Here is an 18,355-nt window from a genome sequence, read left to right on the forward strand (position 1 = left end):
TTAATGCAGGAATCCCCAAACTTGGCCCTCCAGCTGTTTTGGGACTACAACTCCCATCATCCCTAGGTAACGGGACCAGTGGTTAGGGATGGTGGGAGTTGTAGTCCCAAAACAGCTGGAGGGCCAAGTTTGTGGATGCCTGTTTTAATGTGTTGCAAACTGCTTGGAGATCTTTTTCATTAAAATATAAAGCAGTATAATAATGAAATTAATAACCGCAACAAATCTCATTAGGGGTGGGGGGAAATGGATGTCTAGACATTCTGCTGTGGTGCCTGTAACATAAGTTTAAGGTGCCATTTGGTAATTAGCTGATATATATCTGAGTTTCTAACATTGCACCTTTGGTATCATTCAGCACAGAGGTTGTTATGTTCATAAGCACACACATATCACTGCACTTAAAGCGGCACAACTGCCATGAAATCCTGTCAGAATTTCAGGATTCACTTCTTTGAAGGTTATCAGTTTTTACTTTTTGAAATGTTGATTTTGCGGGAAACATTTAACCAGCTGGAAATGTGTTGATTTGTTACTTGCCAGTAAAAAAATGTTGTTAGTCATTAGCCTTTTTTTTTTAGTTATCTAACTGCAATCCTATGCATATGTACAGTGGTACCTCGGGTTACATATGCTTCAGGTTATATACGCTTCAGGTTACAGACTCCGCTAACCCAGAAATAGTACTTCGGGCTAAGAACTTTGCTTCAGGATGAGAACAGAAATCGTGCTCCAGCGGCGCAGCAGCAGCGGGAGCTCCAATTAGCTAAAGTGGTGCTTCAGGTTAAGAACAGTTTCAGGTTAAGAACGGACCTCCAGAATGAATTAAGTACTTAGCCTGAGGTACCACTGTACATATTGTAGATTGTCTTTCTGCCCTTACCATTTAAAGCAGTTGACGGGGTTTGGGGAGATTTTTTTAAAAAAATTTTGCATTCTGTCACATAACATTCAGCTAGTCTTCCAGAATAATGTATTTAGAGAGGGACATGCTTCTCGCCCCCTTTCTACTACAAGAAAGAAAGGACTGTTGCAAAAGATCAGGAATGGATCCTCAATATCTTCATTTGTGACACATGTGTACAAACATCCTCCTGGTTTCTGTGTGGAGGCGTTGGCGGCTGACAGGTGTGGCTTGGAAGACAGCTGCTTTTGTCCCCAAACCCTCTTGACTTGTGAGAGCTGTCAGTTGGCAACCTCAGTTTAGAAGAGAAAAGTGGCTGGTAGAGACCATAATACCGAATCAAAGCACTGCCCATGGGAGTGAACATTAGCTGCAGACAAAATTCCATCACAACATCACTTCTCCAGGAGTAAGCCCCTTGGGAGTAAATAGACTGCACTGTCCGTCATTTGTGGGCCTTTACAAGAATAACAGAAGCTATTCTTCCATTTTGCAAAGCCTTCTTCAACTTGCTTGGAGACAATCTGCTGACTGGGCAAGTGGCTATTTGCAAGCCTGAACTAGCATACAAGGCTGTGTTTTCCAAGCACGGACATGGGGAAGCCCTCATATTTTGTTGATGGACAATACAAGTTCAGTATCAGCTTGTTCATTGCACTTTCAGCTCATCTGCCTCCATCAGGCAGCATCCATTAATTGAGAATCTTGAAAAGAAATGGAAATAGAAGATAAACATGTTGTTGTTTTTTTAACTAATTATAGTTATTTAAACTTTCGGCCCTGAAGGCAGTGCAAGAGAGGATGTTTGCAAACCTAATGGCATGTGACCTGTGGGTATAAGGCAGTATAATAATAATAATAATAATAATAATAATAATAAGGAAAATAGATCTAATAATATCAGAGTATGGGCTGGACAATGCACCGTGTGTGTTAGGAAGGTTGTTGCTATACTAGGTTGGAACAAAGATTTGTACCAGAATACCTATGACGGATCATGTCATTCCTACATTATAGTGAAAATGTTTTGGTTTTTTTTTAAAAAAGGTTGTCATTGTGTAATTCAGCTTTACCTTATCTTGGTAGTGTATAGAGGCTTGTTGGCCAATGCGCCTTTTCCTGCCAAAAGAAAATAAATCGAATCAGCTCACTCATGGTAGTGTGCACTCTTCTAACTCAAACTAATTGGTTTCCTAATTGATGTTTGTTGAACTTTCTCAATTTCATTGAGTGATTAGGTACAAAAAGCTAACAGTTGACATCTGTAGGCGCTTAACTGGTGTCTGTAATTACTGTTAATGTTAAATAATTGTTAGTTAATTGGAGTGATAGCTGACTGAATGCAATCCAGATTGAGGAGAAGTTTTTAGAAAAGCAACTCCAAAACAAACCCAAGACCTAGTTAAATAAACATACCTCTGTGCTACCCGTAGAGAAAATATATTTCCACAGGAAAAAGAAACTCATGGCCTCCCATCCAGATGGGAAAAGCTCCCTGTGTTTATGAAAGAAACTGAAAATAGCTTTGACAGTCACAATCTTTTTCTTAAGCCATGACCATCCACCTGACAAAGCCAACTCTAGGATAGTTTAGCTGGTAGAGCATGAAACTCTTAATATCAGGGTTGTGGGTTCAAGCCCCACGTTGGGCAAAAGATTCTTGCATTGCAAGGGGGTTGGACTAGCTGATCCCATTGTTCCCTTCCAACTCTACAATTCTGTGATTCTATGAAACAACTCAAACAGGCTCACATATGCACACCCTGGCAAGGTTTACAATTCAGAGTGACTGAAAATGTCAAGTATGGATTGCATCATTAAAATGCCTGTGAGATTTTCCACCCCAATAGGAGCATTGCAAGTTGCCTTACACTGGGTCAAACCATTGGTCCGTCTTGCTCACTGTGGTCTCCCCAGAGTTTCTCAGTCCTATGTTGAGACACTAACAATTGAATCTGAGACCCTCTGCATGAATAGCAGATGCTCTACTACTAATCCCATTCCAGGCAATCATGTGACTTGGCACCTCTTCCTTCTCTTTACCAACCCTCCAACTGAAATGTGGGGGGGGGGGGTAGAGACACTGGGGAGCGGTGAAGCACCCTTGTCAGCCGTAGTTGCTGCCATGTGACCTTTTTCTTTCTTGGAGCTGCAGTGGAGACATTCAGCCTCCTCCAAGCCCCAGCTATGTTGCCTCCTCCACATAAGAGAAGCCCCACTGGGTAAGGTTGGAGAAGGCCAAGGACCCTAATGGTCCCATCCAAACTGGAGCCCTTTTTTGGTGAAAACAGAGATCTGATTATAGATCTTCTGAAACTTGGGTAGTTTGGTCTTGAGTCCATTCGTTGTAAGCAAAGAACACATTTGTCGCCTGCTAAGGGTTCTGCGTAACTCAGGACTTAGCAAATTGCTTTGTCAAACCCCACAAATGTTGTCCCACTATCTGGTTTATCTGTTTATTTTGAAATTAGCCTTTATTTTATACTGTGTGGATATGGGATTGGAAGGATAACAGTCTTTGTCTTTGCTTCCCCCTCTTACTGTCTTAAAAAAATATATTAATATCCTTCCTACGCACCATAGTTGTCATGGTGGCTTCTCCTTGCCAGCAACTTTGACTCCTCTTATCTGACTCAAGCCCACTAATTTGCCATCTGGATTTTTTCAACCCCTTTGCTCATCCCCATCACAACCTGGCATGATCAGCAGCCACCTGGGGACCTCATTATACATTGCTGTCGCAGTGTGGGCCAAAAATAGCATTTGACAAAGTGTGCTGAACCCCCTTCAGCCTCTAGATCTTTGACAAACAAATAATTGGGTGCATCACACCTTCGGCTCGGAGGAGTTTCTGACAAGGATTGTGGGCTTGCCGATCGCAACAGTCAGCTCACTCCTGGTGCATATCAGGGTGAACTGTTTGAAGAGTCGCTGGTGCTGACATCCCAGAATGACAGCCCTAGAAAACAGGATCCTCATTACAGTACATGCAGAGGCAGGTGTCTCTGGTGACATCTAGCTGTGCAGCTGATTTCCTAGAACAGATGTTGAGCTGGGAGAGTGGGAGCAGTTGTTCCTTTTTACAAATGTGTTAGGCTAAGAACATAAAGCTTCTCATTTCCCTGGGTTGTTGTTTCTTTAAGGAAAAGACAAGGGAAGCAGGTTGCTATTGTTGCTGCTGCTGTTGTTGCTTACGATTTATAACCCATCCTTCCTTCCAGTGGAACCCAAGGAAGCAAACACATAGAAGCATTGAATTGTAGAGCTGGAACGAACCCAGGAGTCATCTAGTCCAAACCACCACCACCACCCCCTGCCGTGCAGGGATCTTAAGTAGATCATACATGACAGGTGGCCATCCAACCTCTGCTGAAAAACCTCCAAGGAAGGAAGGTCCACCACTTCTTGTGGGAGTCCATTCCATTGCTGAACAGCTCTTGCAGTCAGAAAGTGCTTCTTGGTGTTTAGTCGTAACCTCGTTTCTTGTAATTCATTGGTTTGGGTTGTACCCTCCGGAGCAGGAGAAAACAAGTTTCCATCTTCCATAAAACTGTGAAAATATCTTAAAACAATTCCAATACAGATCCAGACTGGGGAAGATCTCATCTTAAAAGGCTTTTTGGGTCTTCATAGAATCAGTTGGAAGGGACCACGATCGCCATCTAGTTCAACCCTCTGCAGTGCAGGAATTTTATGCCCAGTTTGGGCTCAAACCCACAATCCTGAGATTAAGAGTCTCATGCTCTACCAACCAAGCTATTCAGTAGGCACTGAAAAGGCAACAGAGATGGCAGCTGTCTGATGTGTAACTGGATGGAGTTACAATTTAGGTGGCTAACTGTTGGATCTGCAAGATGCCTTCACTTGCAGAGCACAGCGATCAACTGGGTATATAAAGGGTGAGGTGATCTTTCAGGTCACTTCCTATGAAACATTTGAAAATGACTTCACAATACAGTAGGAACATATCCAAGAGCTGTACCAACTGAGATTAAAAACAAACAAACCCTGCGTTTGTAGAATGTCTTCGAAAGATGGCAAAAAGACAATATTTTAAATGCATTTTAAGCTGCATTTTAAACTATATTCTAACATATTTTAATCAACTGGTTTTTTAAAAAATGTTTTTACTGTATTTATAGTCAGTGTTAGCCACCCTGAGCCCGGTCTTGGCCAGGGAGGGCAGGGTATAAATAAAAATGTATTATTATTATTGTTATTGTTATAGGGAGATGGTGTCTGGCTGATAAATAGCAATTTATAAGTCACTGTGTAGCTGAAGTTCTCAATGCAGCTTACAGATACAAAGGCAAACAACCCGAAACCAAAACAAGAAAGAACCCAAATTCAATTAACACATCACCCTTACAAAACCACAGATCACTTTAAAATAGCGGAGGGGAAGAAAATCCAGAAATCTGAACTGAATTAAAACTATATAATGTAATTCGAAAGGACTGCAACAAATTTTTACAGTTCCTTCGTCTCCCCACCGTGCCGGCTCTGAAAAAGTTATTAACGTAGGCACCAGGGAGGTGACGTTGCCAAAAATGCACTTTCGTCCATAGCATCCTCCTTCTGTACTTCTCCAGGCAAAGAGCACTTAGAGAGGATGGCCTTGGATCGTGATGTGAGTGTTTTGTTAGGTAAATGTGGGAGGAGGCAAAATCTCTTCATATAATGTAAATACATGGGCTATATCTCTTGTCTTATGGGCACTACAGAACTTTATTGAGAGGATATAAAACCATTATTTATTTCTGCAGGTCCTCATTCTCTCTCTCTCTCTCTGCCCTCAACCCTACTTTGGGATTATTTGCTCCCTGTTTACATTTCTTCAATATGAAGGTTTGATGGGTGTTGGAATAGTTTTAATGTAATGATTGTTTTATCACTTGTGCAGTTGGCACTCTGGGCTCCTCTAGGAGCAAAGGTGGGATATAAATTTAATAAATAAAATTAATAAGGAGCGGTGAGGGACTAGGAAAATCTCCCTGTCAAGGTTGTAGATGTTTGATGATGATATGAAGTTTAAGCTTGGTGGCAGCTGCCAAGATCAACAGTGGCGCTTAATGCCACCTTGCCTTATCTCCATGCGTGGGGCTTGACATCTTCTCGGAGACATCCTACGCACCCTCAGTCTCTTCAAGAAGATTAAGAGCTTTCTCTTGCCAGCCTGACAAGGAGGGAAGTGTGGAGGTGTGCGTGTATGCTAAACACAAAGCTAATGTGGCCTTTATGAAGCAGGAGGATTAGGCTGGTAAGTTTATACAAAGCCAAGGAGATCTTTTTGCTGAAAGAAATGTGCAGCTGAGAAATATGAGCGGGAGGTCGATTGACACCTGAACAGCCAGGAGGGAATAATTTGGTATTTGCTATCTGTAGCTCCCCATGGCCTCTAGCAGCGTGTGGTTTTTGAATCATTAATCCTATTTGGGGGGGGGGGGTGCGTGTGTGCACCTATGTGGTGGATGTCTTAAACATACATTTGCCATAACTTAGCTATATTAATGCCTCAACTATAGTCAGGTACAGTGGTACCTCGGGTTAAGTACTTAATTCATTCCGGAGTCTATTCTTAACCTGAAACTGTTCTTAACCTAAAGCACCACTTTAGCTAATGGGGCCTCCCACTGCTGCTGCACCGCCGGAGCACGATTTCTGTTTTCACCCTGAAGCAAAGTTCTTAACCCGAGGTACTATTTCTGGGTTAGCGGCGTCTGTCACCTGAAGCGTATGTAACCTGAAGCGTATGTAACCCGAGGTACCACTGTAGTTGCCTTGCAAGCTTTGGTGGTGGAGACCAAGCTTCTAGTCCTGAGTGTTTCAGATGCACTTTATTTAATTTATTTATGCCACCCCCCAGCATAGTGTTCTGTAGGTGGCTTACAATAAGTATGTAAGCACACACACACACACACACACACACACACACACTCACTTACACACACAGAGAGAGAGAGCTAAAATGCAAAGTAGGATTTTTTAAAAAGAAAAATGAATGCTACATGAATATAAGGAAAAAGAACATGCTCTCAGTTTAAAAGCAGATTTTTATTTTTATTTTTTAAAAACCCACAACATAGATGTCCATACCAAGTTTTTATTTAAAGGTCTGTGTAAACAAAAAGGTTTTTGCTTTGTAGGGATGGAAGAATCCAGCTATTTCACCCATTTTTCCAGTTGTAAGTTCACCCACACCAGTTTGATTGATTTATTTATTTCAAAAGTTTATAGAACTCATGGAAATTCATCAGCATTTTAGTGTGAAGTTCTCCTAGTATACACATGTTTGAATGCAAGTTTGCCTAACACACATTTTGCAAGGCACTTTCCCCTAATGTGCATTTTTTCTGTGTTATTTCCACTAATATATTCATTTATATGCACCTTCCACCCTACTGTATGCATTCTTGTGCCCCTTACGTGGCCATAGAGCAGCACTGCAAAATTTGGAGAAGTGCAGATTACAAAGGGCGACTGTGTCTTGGTTCTCATCTTCTTTAGGAAAGGGTGAATTTGGTAGGTTCACCTTTTAAATGCAAACCGAATCAGATTTCTCCCCCATCCCTATCAACCTAGTACCAAAACGATCTCAAAGATGGTGCCAGCTGAATCTCCCTGAGAAGGATGCCCTATAACCAGGATGGCACTACTGAAAAGGACCTCTCCCTAGTGGTTACCCACTTCCCTCCATGTGGCATTGCAGGGGGTTGGACTAGATGATCCTTCGGGTGCCTTCCAACTCTACAATTCTATGGCCCCTGCCTTCTGCCCCATCAGCCACTGCATTCCTATTGTCTTTGACTTCTCTCTAGTAGTCGGGGTGGGGGACTTCCATATAAGCCTGGGTAAAATGTGCAGACTCTGGGAAATTGTGCAGTTTGAAGCTCCTTCAGATGAAATTTTAAACCTCATGCCTTTGGGCTGCTGGAGGAGAGTCAATAGTATGAATGTGAAGGCATTGATTGTTTTGTTTGCTGTCAAGGCATCAGACGTGCTGATCTAGCTTCCCCGAAGCAAGTAAACTCTTGCCTTCAGTTACAATGAAGAAGAAATTGATGTCGTGAATGGGTGCGGCAAGACTCTTCCGAGAAACACCTTTCCAGATCTAAAGATCTTCTTTTGAGGTCTTGTTGGGTGACAACTACCAAATGACGCGCGTCAGCTGTCTATGAAGGAGAGAGCTTCTTTGTGGTGACACTTCGCTTATGGAGTTGTCACCCCAGGGAGGCTCACCTGGCACTTTTTCTGTGACATTTTTCACAACAGGTGAATAGATTTTTATTCCTCCAGACCTTTTGCTATTTATTAATTTGTTTGGTGCTTTGTTTTTTTGGATTTATATCCCCTCTTTTTGCCAAGGCACTAAATAGTTTGCATTTTTTACAATTTACAGTTTTTCACTTCTCCTACCTCACTCACCAGGTTAAAAATAAAACACAAACAACCCCACTACCAGCCTTCTTCCTTCCTTCTCCTCGGGCAGAATCACATCCATTGACCCATGGCAGGGGGGCAGGGAACCATCTGACTAATGCAGACCCTGATGGTGTCTCTATCTGCCTGCCTTGCTATCAAGCAAACTTTTAAACAACCTTGTGTTCCAAATAAACCTTGGGCTCTCACCGTTTTAGGTTTTTTTTTAAAAAGACCATTGGGTTCCATTAAACATTAAGTTAAAGTCACTTGACGGTAAGCCTCTTGCACTGATGAAATGTTGTTGAGTCAGATTGTAGTGCAACAGATTGCGCAACAGGAATCAGCAGGCGTGCAGCAAGCTTCCTCTAGCATAACCGTTTGCTTTTTGCTCTATAAGTTGTTCAGAGAATATTGTTGCTAGTGGCAGCTGTAGAACTTCATATAGATGTTGTTAACTGCCTTCCAACATCAGATGGGATATCTGCATTGATCATTACAGGAGTGAACGGTGTGTGTGTGTGTGTGTGTGTGTGAAGGGAAACCTGGGAAAAGACCATGAGTGTAATCATCAAATTGTTGCTAATGAACAGGCTAGCATAGGTGTGAACCAATGGCATGTAGTCAGTAGGGCAACTAGGCTACTCCCCTAAATGTTACCGATATATATAGTAATTTGGGACACGGGTGGTGCTGTGGGTTAAACCACAGAGCCTAGGACTTGCTGATCAGAAGGTCGGCGGTTCAAATCCCCGCGATGGGGTGAGCTCCCGTTGCTTGGTCCCTGCTCCTGCCAACCTAGCAGTTTGAAAGCACGTCAAAGTGCAAGTAGATAAATAGGTACTGCTCCGGCAGGGAGGTAAACGGCATTTCCATACGCTGCTCTGGTTCGCCAGAAGTGGCTTAGTCATGCTGACCACATGACCCGGAAGCTGTACGCTGGCTCCCTCGGCCAATAAAATGAGATGAGCGCTGCAACCCCAGAGTCGGTCACGACTGGACCTAATGGTCAGGGGTCCCTTTACCTTTACTATATAGTAATTTAGAGCATTAAAGTATTAAAGCCTGGTGCCACCTTCCCAAAACCCAGGAAGCTTCTGCCTGGGTTTAGGGAGGAAGGTGCAATGCTCTGATGGGGCCGAAGAGCCCTCCTGCCACTTTGCCAAAGCCTGCCCAGAATTGGGAATTGGGCAGCAGGGCTCCAGCATTCAGTCAGAGGCCTGCTACCTCCTTCCCAAAGCCCAGAAAGCTTCTGCCCTGCTTAGGGAGGGTGGCACAATGCTCACATGTATTACATCACATGCACAATGTTGCCCCCCCCCATTGCCCTCACAAGCTGGCACCTCTGGCCCTAACTGTTCCCCTACAAAGAATTTCAATGCATGCCACTGGTGTGGAGAACCTTGGGCTCTCCAGATGAATGACAACTCTCATCCCCCCTGCCAAAGACTCTGCACCCCTACGCTAAAGCTCAGGAGCAAAACACAGTCTTTGCTTCCCGGATGTTTCTGATGCAGTCCTTGGCACCTCCTGCTAAAAGCGTCTGAAGTGGGCAAAGAACTCATTTACCTAAGACCTTGTGAGTAAAGATAGGCAAAACTGGGTGCCTCCAGCATCTGAGGCTGCATTCTAGATTACCTGCAGTTTCCAAACCATCTTCTAAAGCAAACCTACATACAAAACACTGTAGAAGTTATCACAGCATTGGTTATTGCAGCCAGGCTATCTCCGCTTTGACATATGCTTTCTCTTACTTTGCATATGGGGACGTGGGGGGCGCTGTGCTCTAAACCACAGAGCCTAGGGCTTGCCGATCAGAAGGTCGGCAGTTCGAATCCCTATGACGGGGTGAGCTCCCGTTGTTCAGTCCCAGCTCCTGCCAACCTAGCAGTTCGAAAGCACATCAAAGTGCAAGTAGATAAATAGGTATCGCTGCGGCAGGAAGGTAAACGGCATTTCCGTGTGCTGCTCTGGTTCGCCAGAAGTGGCTTAGTCATGCTGGCCACATGACCCGGAAGCTGTACACCGGCTCCCTCGGCCAGTAAAGCGAGATGAGCGCCACAACCCCAGAGTCAGTCATAACTGGACCGGTCAGGGGTTCCTTTACCTTTACTTTGCATTATGAGATATTTTGAGAGTTGCTTGTTAGCCTGTGAAGTTGTCCACCTTCCTTTCTCCCTTTTGGATGCTTGTGATCATGAATACTTGCTATGCATCAGAGACAGTTGATGTGATGATAGCCAAATGTTGTGGGCTACAACTCCCACCATTCCTGACTTCTGGTCATGCTGAGAATTGGGGGCTGATGGAAGCTGAAGCCCATGTCTGGAGATGGGATTTGCTTTTATCTAGCTATTGGGGGGATATCAATGGAAGTTGTACTTCAGAAACCCTGAAGGAGACCCCGTGGACTACCTGTGCTATATAGGATTTTGCACACTAAAGATCTATAAGGCAATCTTGACTTTGAGCTTTTCAACCATAACAGACTCTCCCCCATAAAAAAGTTTTCATTTAGCTTTCTTTTTAGAGGAAGTTATTTCAGAAACCACCAATATCCAATATTGGATGCTTGCTTTAATACTTTCTGCTTTTAATGTGTGGCTTTCCCGCCCTGAGTTAGTAGCTCCTAGAATTAGGGCTTTGTTTTGTTTATAAAGTACCACTTTTTGATTTAATAATGCGCTCTGTTTATCTGCATGTGGAGAAATGGCCCCCTTGTGGTTAGGAAACCAGCTGTTTAAAATATAGATTTGTCCAGGGCTGAGATGGTTTATGTCCCTCTTTCCATCTTCTCCTTCCACAGAGTGTCACAAAGAGTTAGGAAGCTAAACCCATACTGCCCATTTACTGTCTATCCCAAATGACAGCTGAACAAATTCAAGAAGGAAACAACAGAGGGGTATTATGTTCTTGGAAGGATTTGCACTCTAGGGAGCCAGTTTTCAGAGCAGAACTTGGCTGAAGGATGAAAAACACGTTGTTTTATTACCATAATTGATGGAGGCGGTTGCGTGTTTGCATTTCAGCAGACGCTCCTGCAATGTCGGCAAGCAAAGCTCATAGATTTTGCCTTCATGTGGCATTTCCAGCACACTTGGAGCCTGTAATCTCATTTCCCATGCTGGGGGAGCAAAGCATCTTTGAGTGCTGTGCTGGAGGTGCTTATTATAACTTGGTATTAATCTCCTTTTAAAAATTGCAGTTCCCAGAGATGGCAAAATGGGATGTCTGGGAAGCTCAACAGTAGAGGACATGTTCTGCATGCAAAAGGGGCTCAATATCGACCCCAGGCTTTTGCCGTTTAAGGATTTCAGCCAGCGTGGTTGGGAAAGACTGACCATTTGGCAGGGTAGACAATGCTGAGTTAGTGGGAGCAGTCCTCTGACTTGAGTCACGTCCATACCACACATTTAAAGCACATAGCGTCCCCCAAAGACTACTGTGAGCTGTTGTTTACCCCCTCAAAACTACAATCCCAAACACCACCTTTTGCACTGTTAAGTGGACAATTCAAGAAGGTTCCAGCTAATGAATGATTATATTTGTGTGCAGTTACAACAACAAAATCTGCTGATCCTATTCTTCTGTACTGTAATCTGTATACTGATTGTAGTTCCACCACCCGCAAAGGCACACTCAGTTCCGGATTTATGTATAAGCTAAACAAGCTATAGCTGAGGGCCCTACTATCTTGGCCCCCCCCCCAAAAAAAAACTAAAAGGAAAAAAAAACCTGGATGTACATTGTATTTCAGTTCAACAATTACCGTATTTTTTGCTCTATGACTCACTTTTTCCCTCCTAAAAAGTAAGGGGAAATGTGTGTGAGTCTTATGGAGCGACTGCAGGCTGTGCAGCTATCCCAGAAGCCAGAACAGCAAGAGGGATTGCTGCTTTCACTGTGCAGCGATCCCTCTTGCTGTTCTGGCTTCTGAGATTCAGAATATTTTTTTTCTTGTTTTCCTCCTCCAAAAACTAGGTGCGTCTTGTGGTCTGGTGCATCTTATAGAGCGAAAAATATGGTACTTTGATAAAATACATATTTTGTTATGTGCAAATGGCTTTAGATACCTATTAGGTCCATGAATTACCATATAGCATACATTCAACACAAAAAAACCAGTGACAATTTGTTGTTGGCAAAGGACAGCTGGACATATAAAGGGCCCCATTACCTTCAGCAGCTTAGGGCCTCATCAAACCTAAATCTGGCCCTGGTTTAGATTCCGCCCTGGTCACCAATAACTACAGAGTGGAGCCATAATTGTTGTTATGGCATTAATACCCCAGCTTTTCTCCAAGGGGTTCAAAGTGAAACACTGTAGAAGAGAGTTATTGCCCCCATATCCCACTTGTGGGCTTTCTGTAGTAATCTGCTTGATCTCTGTTGAAACAGGAAGCTGGGCCAGATGGGCCTGATCCAACAGTGCTCTTTATACTGAGGTGGGGACAAAGCCAACTAAATCCCACTCACACTAGGCCCATTGAAGCGAGTGGATCTCATTTAGTTGTGCCCTTTCATTTCAGTGGGTCTACTCTGAGTAGGACTAACAACGGGCACAGCTCTTTGTCTCTAGAAACAGAAAAACGAGTTCCCCGTGAGAGCAGTCGATGGGGTTTTATTTACCATGTCCCGTTGCATGGTTTTCTTCCATTATTTAGAGACTGCGGCCGAAGAAAATTCAGCTGTTTTTAATAAAGTCTGATTTGCTCGTTGAGCAATGCCCGGCGCTGCCAGCCAGGCTCCCAATTACCGGGGTTTTCCGTAATACAAGGCCTCCGATCCTGCTGAGGCCTGGTGCAAGGGGGTGCGGACGGGGGCTGAGGTCAATGCAGACTTTCCTGATCCGTAATGAATGTTTACCCAAAATGACAAGCGTAAAATGGAATCTTTGTACGGGCTGCCAACCCCCTTCTCATCGCTACACCTCCCCATTTTTGCAGAGCTAATTTGAGCAAAACCAATACGGAGCTTTCCCTCAACATGTCTTCACCAATTTCAGCAGCCAAGATAAGTCACGAGCCTCTGGTAAGGTGACAGGTGGAAGGCCACGCTCCAAGTTTGCCCTCTGGGAAAGGAGCTTGGAAGCCTACACAAGCAAAACCTTTGTTAAAAGAACTTTAATAGATGGGCAGAGAAATAGCCTGTCTCCAGCATCCAGTACCCATATAATCTGGTAAAAGGAACCAACGCTGCCGTTCTTACCCCCAGTCAAGTCCTGTTTGATGCTGTGACGCTCTTAAGTTGCAAGTTGCTCCTTAATGTTGCAGTTTGGGACTGCAGTTGAGAATTCTGATGACAGCGGGAGTGGAAATTGCCAATGTTCACTTATTCATACCAGAAATCCAGAAATTTGCACCAGAAATGCAAATACAGCTGGCTTTCCCGGTAGTTGTTGCTTTCGGTTTGCAAAGAAAGAAAAAAAGATTATGTTTCCCTGCCCGCCATTTGCATTGAAATGATTGGGATGGAATAACACAAAGACAATGTAGTTTTTGTACATAACAGCATAAGTTATGTATTTTTGCTGCAGCAGACAGTGCAATGAATAATGTGGTTTTTGTTGGGAGGTGAAGTGCAGTGGAATGGAAGCAGTGCTGCATGCAACATAGTTGAGCAGAATGAAAAATGGTGCCTTCTAACAGATCCCCCTGCACCAGGCCCTATTGGAGCAAATAGATTTATAATAAATTATAAGTTGTTTTATCATTACCTCGAAGAAGGAAAGCTTTTTTTAAAAAAAGTTTGAAAGATTGGAGTCTATGCTTTACATTCCTATTCAAGAATCAGACAAATATCTGGCATTTGAGAGACACCAGGCATCTAACATCCAGGTGATAGTGGAACACTCTGTGTGTCAAGGAGTTCCACTGGAAAATCTTTGCCCCTTTTTTTGTGGGGATGGAGGGAGAAGGTTTCTTCACGGGAGATCTCTAACAGGAAGGCATAACTCTCTAATTATTGTGATCTCTCCCCTTCCCTTTCCTTCAATATTACAATTTTTATTTCTGGAAAGGTGGTTCTTGATGTCACTATGTTCTGGTTGTTGCCCTCTGTGATTGGCATGGCATCCAGGGAAGTGGGATGCCAGAAGATTCAGGGCAGGCAAAATAAAGTCCTTCTTCACACAGCACATCACCTATGGAAATCAGTCCCACAAAAGGCAGTAATGGCCACTGACGTGGATGGCTGTAAAAGAGGATTAGACAAAGTCATGGAGGATAAGGTTATCCATGGCTGCTAGCCAAGATCACAATGTTCTACCTCCACTGTTGGAGGCAGTGGTGCTTCCGAATGATGATTGTTGGAAACCGCAGGAGGGAAGAGTGCTCTTGAGTCCTGCTTCTGGGCAGCGTTCAAAATTAGTCAGGCGCCAGGTGAATTTTGCACCTGGCTGTTGGCCACATGCAACCAAGAGAAGATGCCTGGGCACCAGGATGGTGCCTAACATCTCCACCATCTGGAGGTGCATGCCAGGGGATTCATGGATCTTGTCTGTTTACACACACTAACATCCTTTAGAATTTTAGCCATGATATTTTATCTGCACAATCAGAACGGATTTCAGAAACCCAAAAGTTTTATTGAAAAATACCCCCAAATGGCAACTGGACATTCTCTTTTGGTGACTGTAACCCTGATTTAAGGAGTCATTTGGTGCCTAGCTTATATATCCAAGTTTCTAACACTTCTTCTGGGCTTCCCACAGTTGACCACTATGATAACAAGATGCTGAGACTAGAGGGGATACTGGCCTGATCCATCAGATATTTCTTGCGTTCTCTTTCCCCTCCAGCTACCTTTCTCTGCAGCGTCCCCTTCTTCTATCTCTTAGACCCCTATTCTTTTCTTTCTCTGCAATCCTAAACACACCTACATGGGAATGAAGCTCATTGGACACACAGTCAGATTTATTTCTGAGTAAACTAACATTGGTAAAAGCAAACAAACAGATAAATAGGGAAATCCAGGAATCCTGACAATTTTCATTTTTAGCTGCATGCTTTCCGTTGTGGGTCTAAGAGTAGGTGTGTTTTTTTGGTGGTGATGGTGGGGGAATTAAATCCAGGAAATCGCTCTGAGGGAGGAACAGCTTGCCAGCCCCCTCTCAGCTCCAGTTCTTTGATTAAATTCAGATCTGGCCACATCATCCTCAAGACATCCAGAGAGCCAATTGTGGACATCTCCTTCCTTTTGGCTCTAAGTGACCTGGACAGACCAAATTGCACTAACCCCCTTTGGTGAAAACAGTGTTACAGGGCAAATCTGGCCATTTTTGTTTCTCTCTCTTACTCGTTTTCCCAGTTCAATTTCGCAGATTTCCATAGCATTTCGAGAATTACTTTATTTAGAGAAGTCCTACTGAAAACCCATCAGCATTTTAGTGCAGATTTTGCTTACTATGTTCATTTTTGCAAGCAGTTTTCCCTACCATAACATGCATTTTGTATGTTATTTTCACAAATACAGGCATTCTTATCCACAGTTTATTCTAAGTTTGCACATTTTGTACACATTGCTTGGTTTGAGAATTGCCTTGCAAAGCTCGGAGAAGTGTGAATTTTGCATTTCAGTTAGCGTGTTGCTTTCAGGAAGTGCACATCAGGGAGCTTTGCCTTTAAATCCAAACCAAATCAATTTTCTCCCCCATCTCTACAGCAGATCTCTTTCCACTCAGCTTTACAGTTCTTCATTTCCCTCCTCTTTCCTTCCACTTCCCTTCCACACCAAAATTGAACTGTTTGTGAGTGTTCTATTGCTACCAACTTCATTTCCCTTGGGGGAGAGAACATAACCTCAGTGCCACTAGTTGAATGCAGGTAGCAGAAGACTCGTTTCAAGATGTGCTAGAAACCCTGACTTCAGTTTACGATTTCTTTCGTCACGTAATTTGGCATGGTGTAACCTTAACCCTATTTTGTGTCATCTCTTTCTGTTTCCAGATACTGATATAGGAGCTGGCATACTAACGGAAAATGAGGACCAAGATGCCAGGGCGTTGGCAGTCCCCAAAATATCGGGATTAGAACGGAGTCAAGAGAAGAGCGAGGAGGGCGGGAGAGATCTGCTGCTTGACCCTGTCGCAGCTAAAGATCTTTCTCCTCAGGTTTCTCAGGCTTGGACCCTGCCTCATTTGGAACCTGCTTCAGAGGCACATTCTCCTAGTCCTGCTGCCATCCAGCCAAAGGAGCCTCATCACCCATCGCAACCTGAAGCCCCCCAGAAACTGCAGGCCTCGGGAGAGGTTCAGCACTCCACCGGCCCCCCGACTCCCACACAGCGCCTGCCAAGGCCGCCCTCTCCCGGGCAGCCTGCCCGTCAAAACCTGCCATCTGCCCAGCTCCGCCCTCCCTCCCGCAGCCTTGCCCAGCAGTTGTCGGCATATAACAGCAGCAGCTTAAGCCTCAACAGTCTGAGGTGAGTCCTCTTGGGGTGCATTTTCCAAGTATCTGCTGTTGTTGAAGATGCTACCTAGAGCAACAGAGGGTGGTCCATTAGGGCAAATGGGGCACTGCCCCACCAACCCAAGGGAGCCTCATGACTGCAAGGAGATTTGAACCCGGATCTCCCAGGTCCTAGTCCAACACTCTAACCACTGTAGCACTCTGGCTTCCTAGAGCCCTTCTGCTCAGGGGCAGTTCCTATAAATTAAGTAGGTAAATTAATATGGGGAAAACAAAACGTCACTTCGACATATTCTCCTTGAAGGTTGCATTTGTTTTATTCTGGGTTTTTAAAAATGTTTCAATGAGCTTTGAGATGTCTTCTTTAAACCATAAAGTGGTATGGAAATGAAAGCAACAATAACAAATTTAACTGGAGATGGGTGTGCCTAGACATTCCATTGTGGTGACTGCATCGCAGATTTAAGGTGCCATTTGGCCATTAGCTTATACACCTGAGCTTCTAACACTGAATTTACACCCACTACTATTGATCTGGAGTACTGTCTCCAGGTTTGTGTGGTTTTCTTTAAGAAGAGTATAGACAAAATGAAATAAATTCAGTCAGGAATACTGAAGCAGCTGGGCATTATTAGAGAGGAGAAGGTTGAGGGTGTGGAGCGGGTGATAGCGCTGTTCAGGGACTGTCACAAAGAGAGGGCAAAGCCTTGTTCTCTGCTGCTGGTCTAGAGGAGAGGACGAGATCCAATGGGTTCAAGTTACAGGAGAGTAGATTTGGGAGGAATTGATTGACAGCAAGAGTAGTCTGACAGTGGAGCCAGCTACTGGGGTGAGGCATGAGGGGAGCATTACCACACTGGAGGACTTCAAGAAGAGGCTGGGCAGCTCTCTGTTGGAAGAGGCCCACACACATCGGCTTGGGCTCCATGTCAGAAGAAACATTGGATATAAATGTATGAATGAAGAAAGCCTAGCTCAGGCCCAGAAACCTTCCTTTCTACCTGTGATCCTGGAAATAGTCTGTGAGTCAGAGTGGACTATGCAAGGTTAGATAGGCTGCTGGCCTGGTAGATGGAAGATCTGCTTCTTTTCCAGACTCCTCCATCCTGGTGCAGCTGACCAGATAATAGAGCCACATTGCATCATCATTCCCAGAGAAAAAGATTAGGCCATCTATTGCTTTGGGGCAGGTGGGACAAGGAAGAGGAAGACTTGGTTGCACTTCATGGTACCATGTTGGGTTAGATGGTTCTCTGTTTTCTTCTTGCTTGGTGATTCTTGCGCCTTCCAGGAGCTCTGTTTCCTAACATTTCCTCTCCACCTCTTTTTTATTTCCACTAACAGCAGCAGCAGAAGCAGCACTCCTGCCAAGACTCAGCCCCCTCCGCATATAGGCCACCACCCCTCAGCATCCCCTTTCCCCCTTTCTTTGCCAAACCACAGCCCGCTCAATACCTTTACCCCCACCCTCCAACCTCCTGCGCACGCCCATCACCCCAATATGTTTGCCCCTCCCACGGCATTGCCCCCTCCTCCTCCTCTGACGTCAGGGACATTGCAAGTTCCAGGTCATCCTGCTGGAAGTGCTTACTCAGGTAAGAATGTGCATATACTTAGATACTTT

General features: G+C 44.2%; 1 protein-coding gene and 1 long non-coding RNA gene across 11 annotated transcripts in view; one reads left to right on the top strand and one right to left on the bottom strand.

Moving 5' to 3' along the window:
* The window catches only part of AUTS2 (activator of transcription and developmental regulator AUTS2), a 712,323-nt gene that overhangs the window by 664,221 nt on the left and 29,747 nt on the right, over positions 1-18,355 (top strand). For all 10 annotated transcript variants that reach the window (XM_081172863.1, XM_081172870.1, XM_081172868.1 and 7 more), the window contains 2 exons: positions 16,270-16,744; positions 18,076-18,326. In XM_081172863.1, coding sequence (XP_081028989.1) covers positions 16,270-16,744; positions 18,076-18,326 — 726 coding nt within the window. The remainder of the gene's footprint in view (positions 1-16,269; positions 16,745-18,075; positions 18,327-18,355) is intronic.
* LOC308574944 lies at positions 1,092-4,789 on the bottom strand. Its single transcript, XR_014002656.1, has 3 exons — positions 4,307-4,789; positions 1,978-2,023; positions 1,092-1,220 (listed from the first exon to the last, which is right to left on the bottom strand). It is a non-coding gene; the product is annotated as an uncharacterized lncRNA (long non-coding RNA).

The sequence above is a fragment of the Podarcis bocagei genome (assembly GCF_964188305.1).
Source record: "Podarcis bocagei genome assembly, chromosome: 15".
NCBI lineage: Eukaryota > Metazoa > Chordata > Lepidosauria > Squamata > Lacertidae > Podarcis > Podarcis bocagei.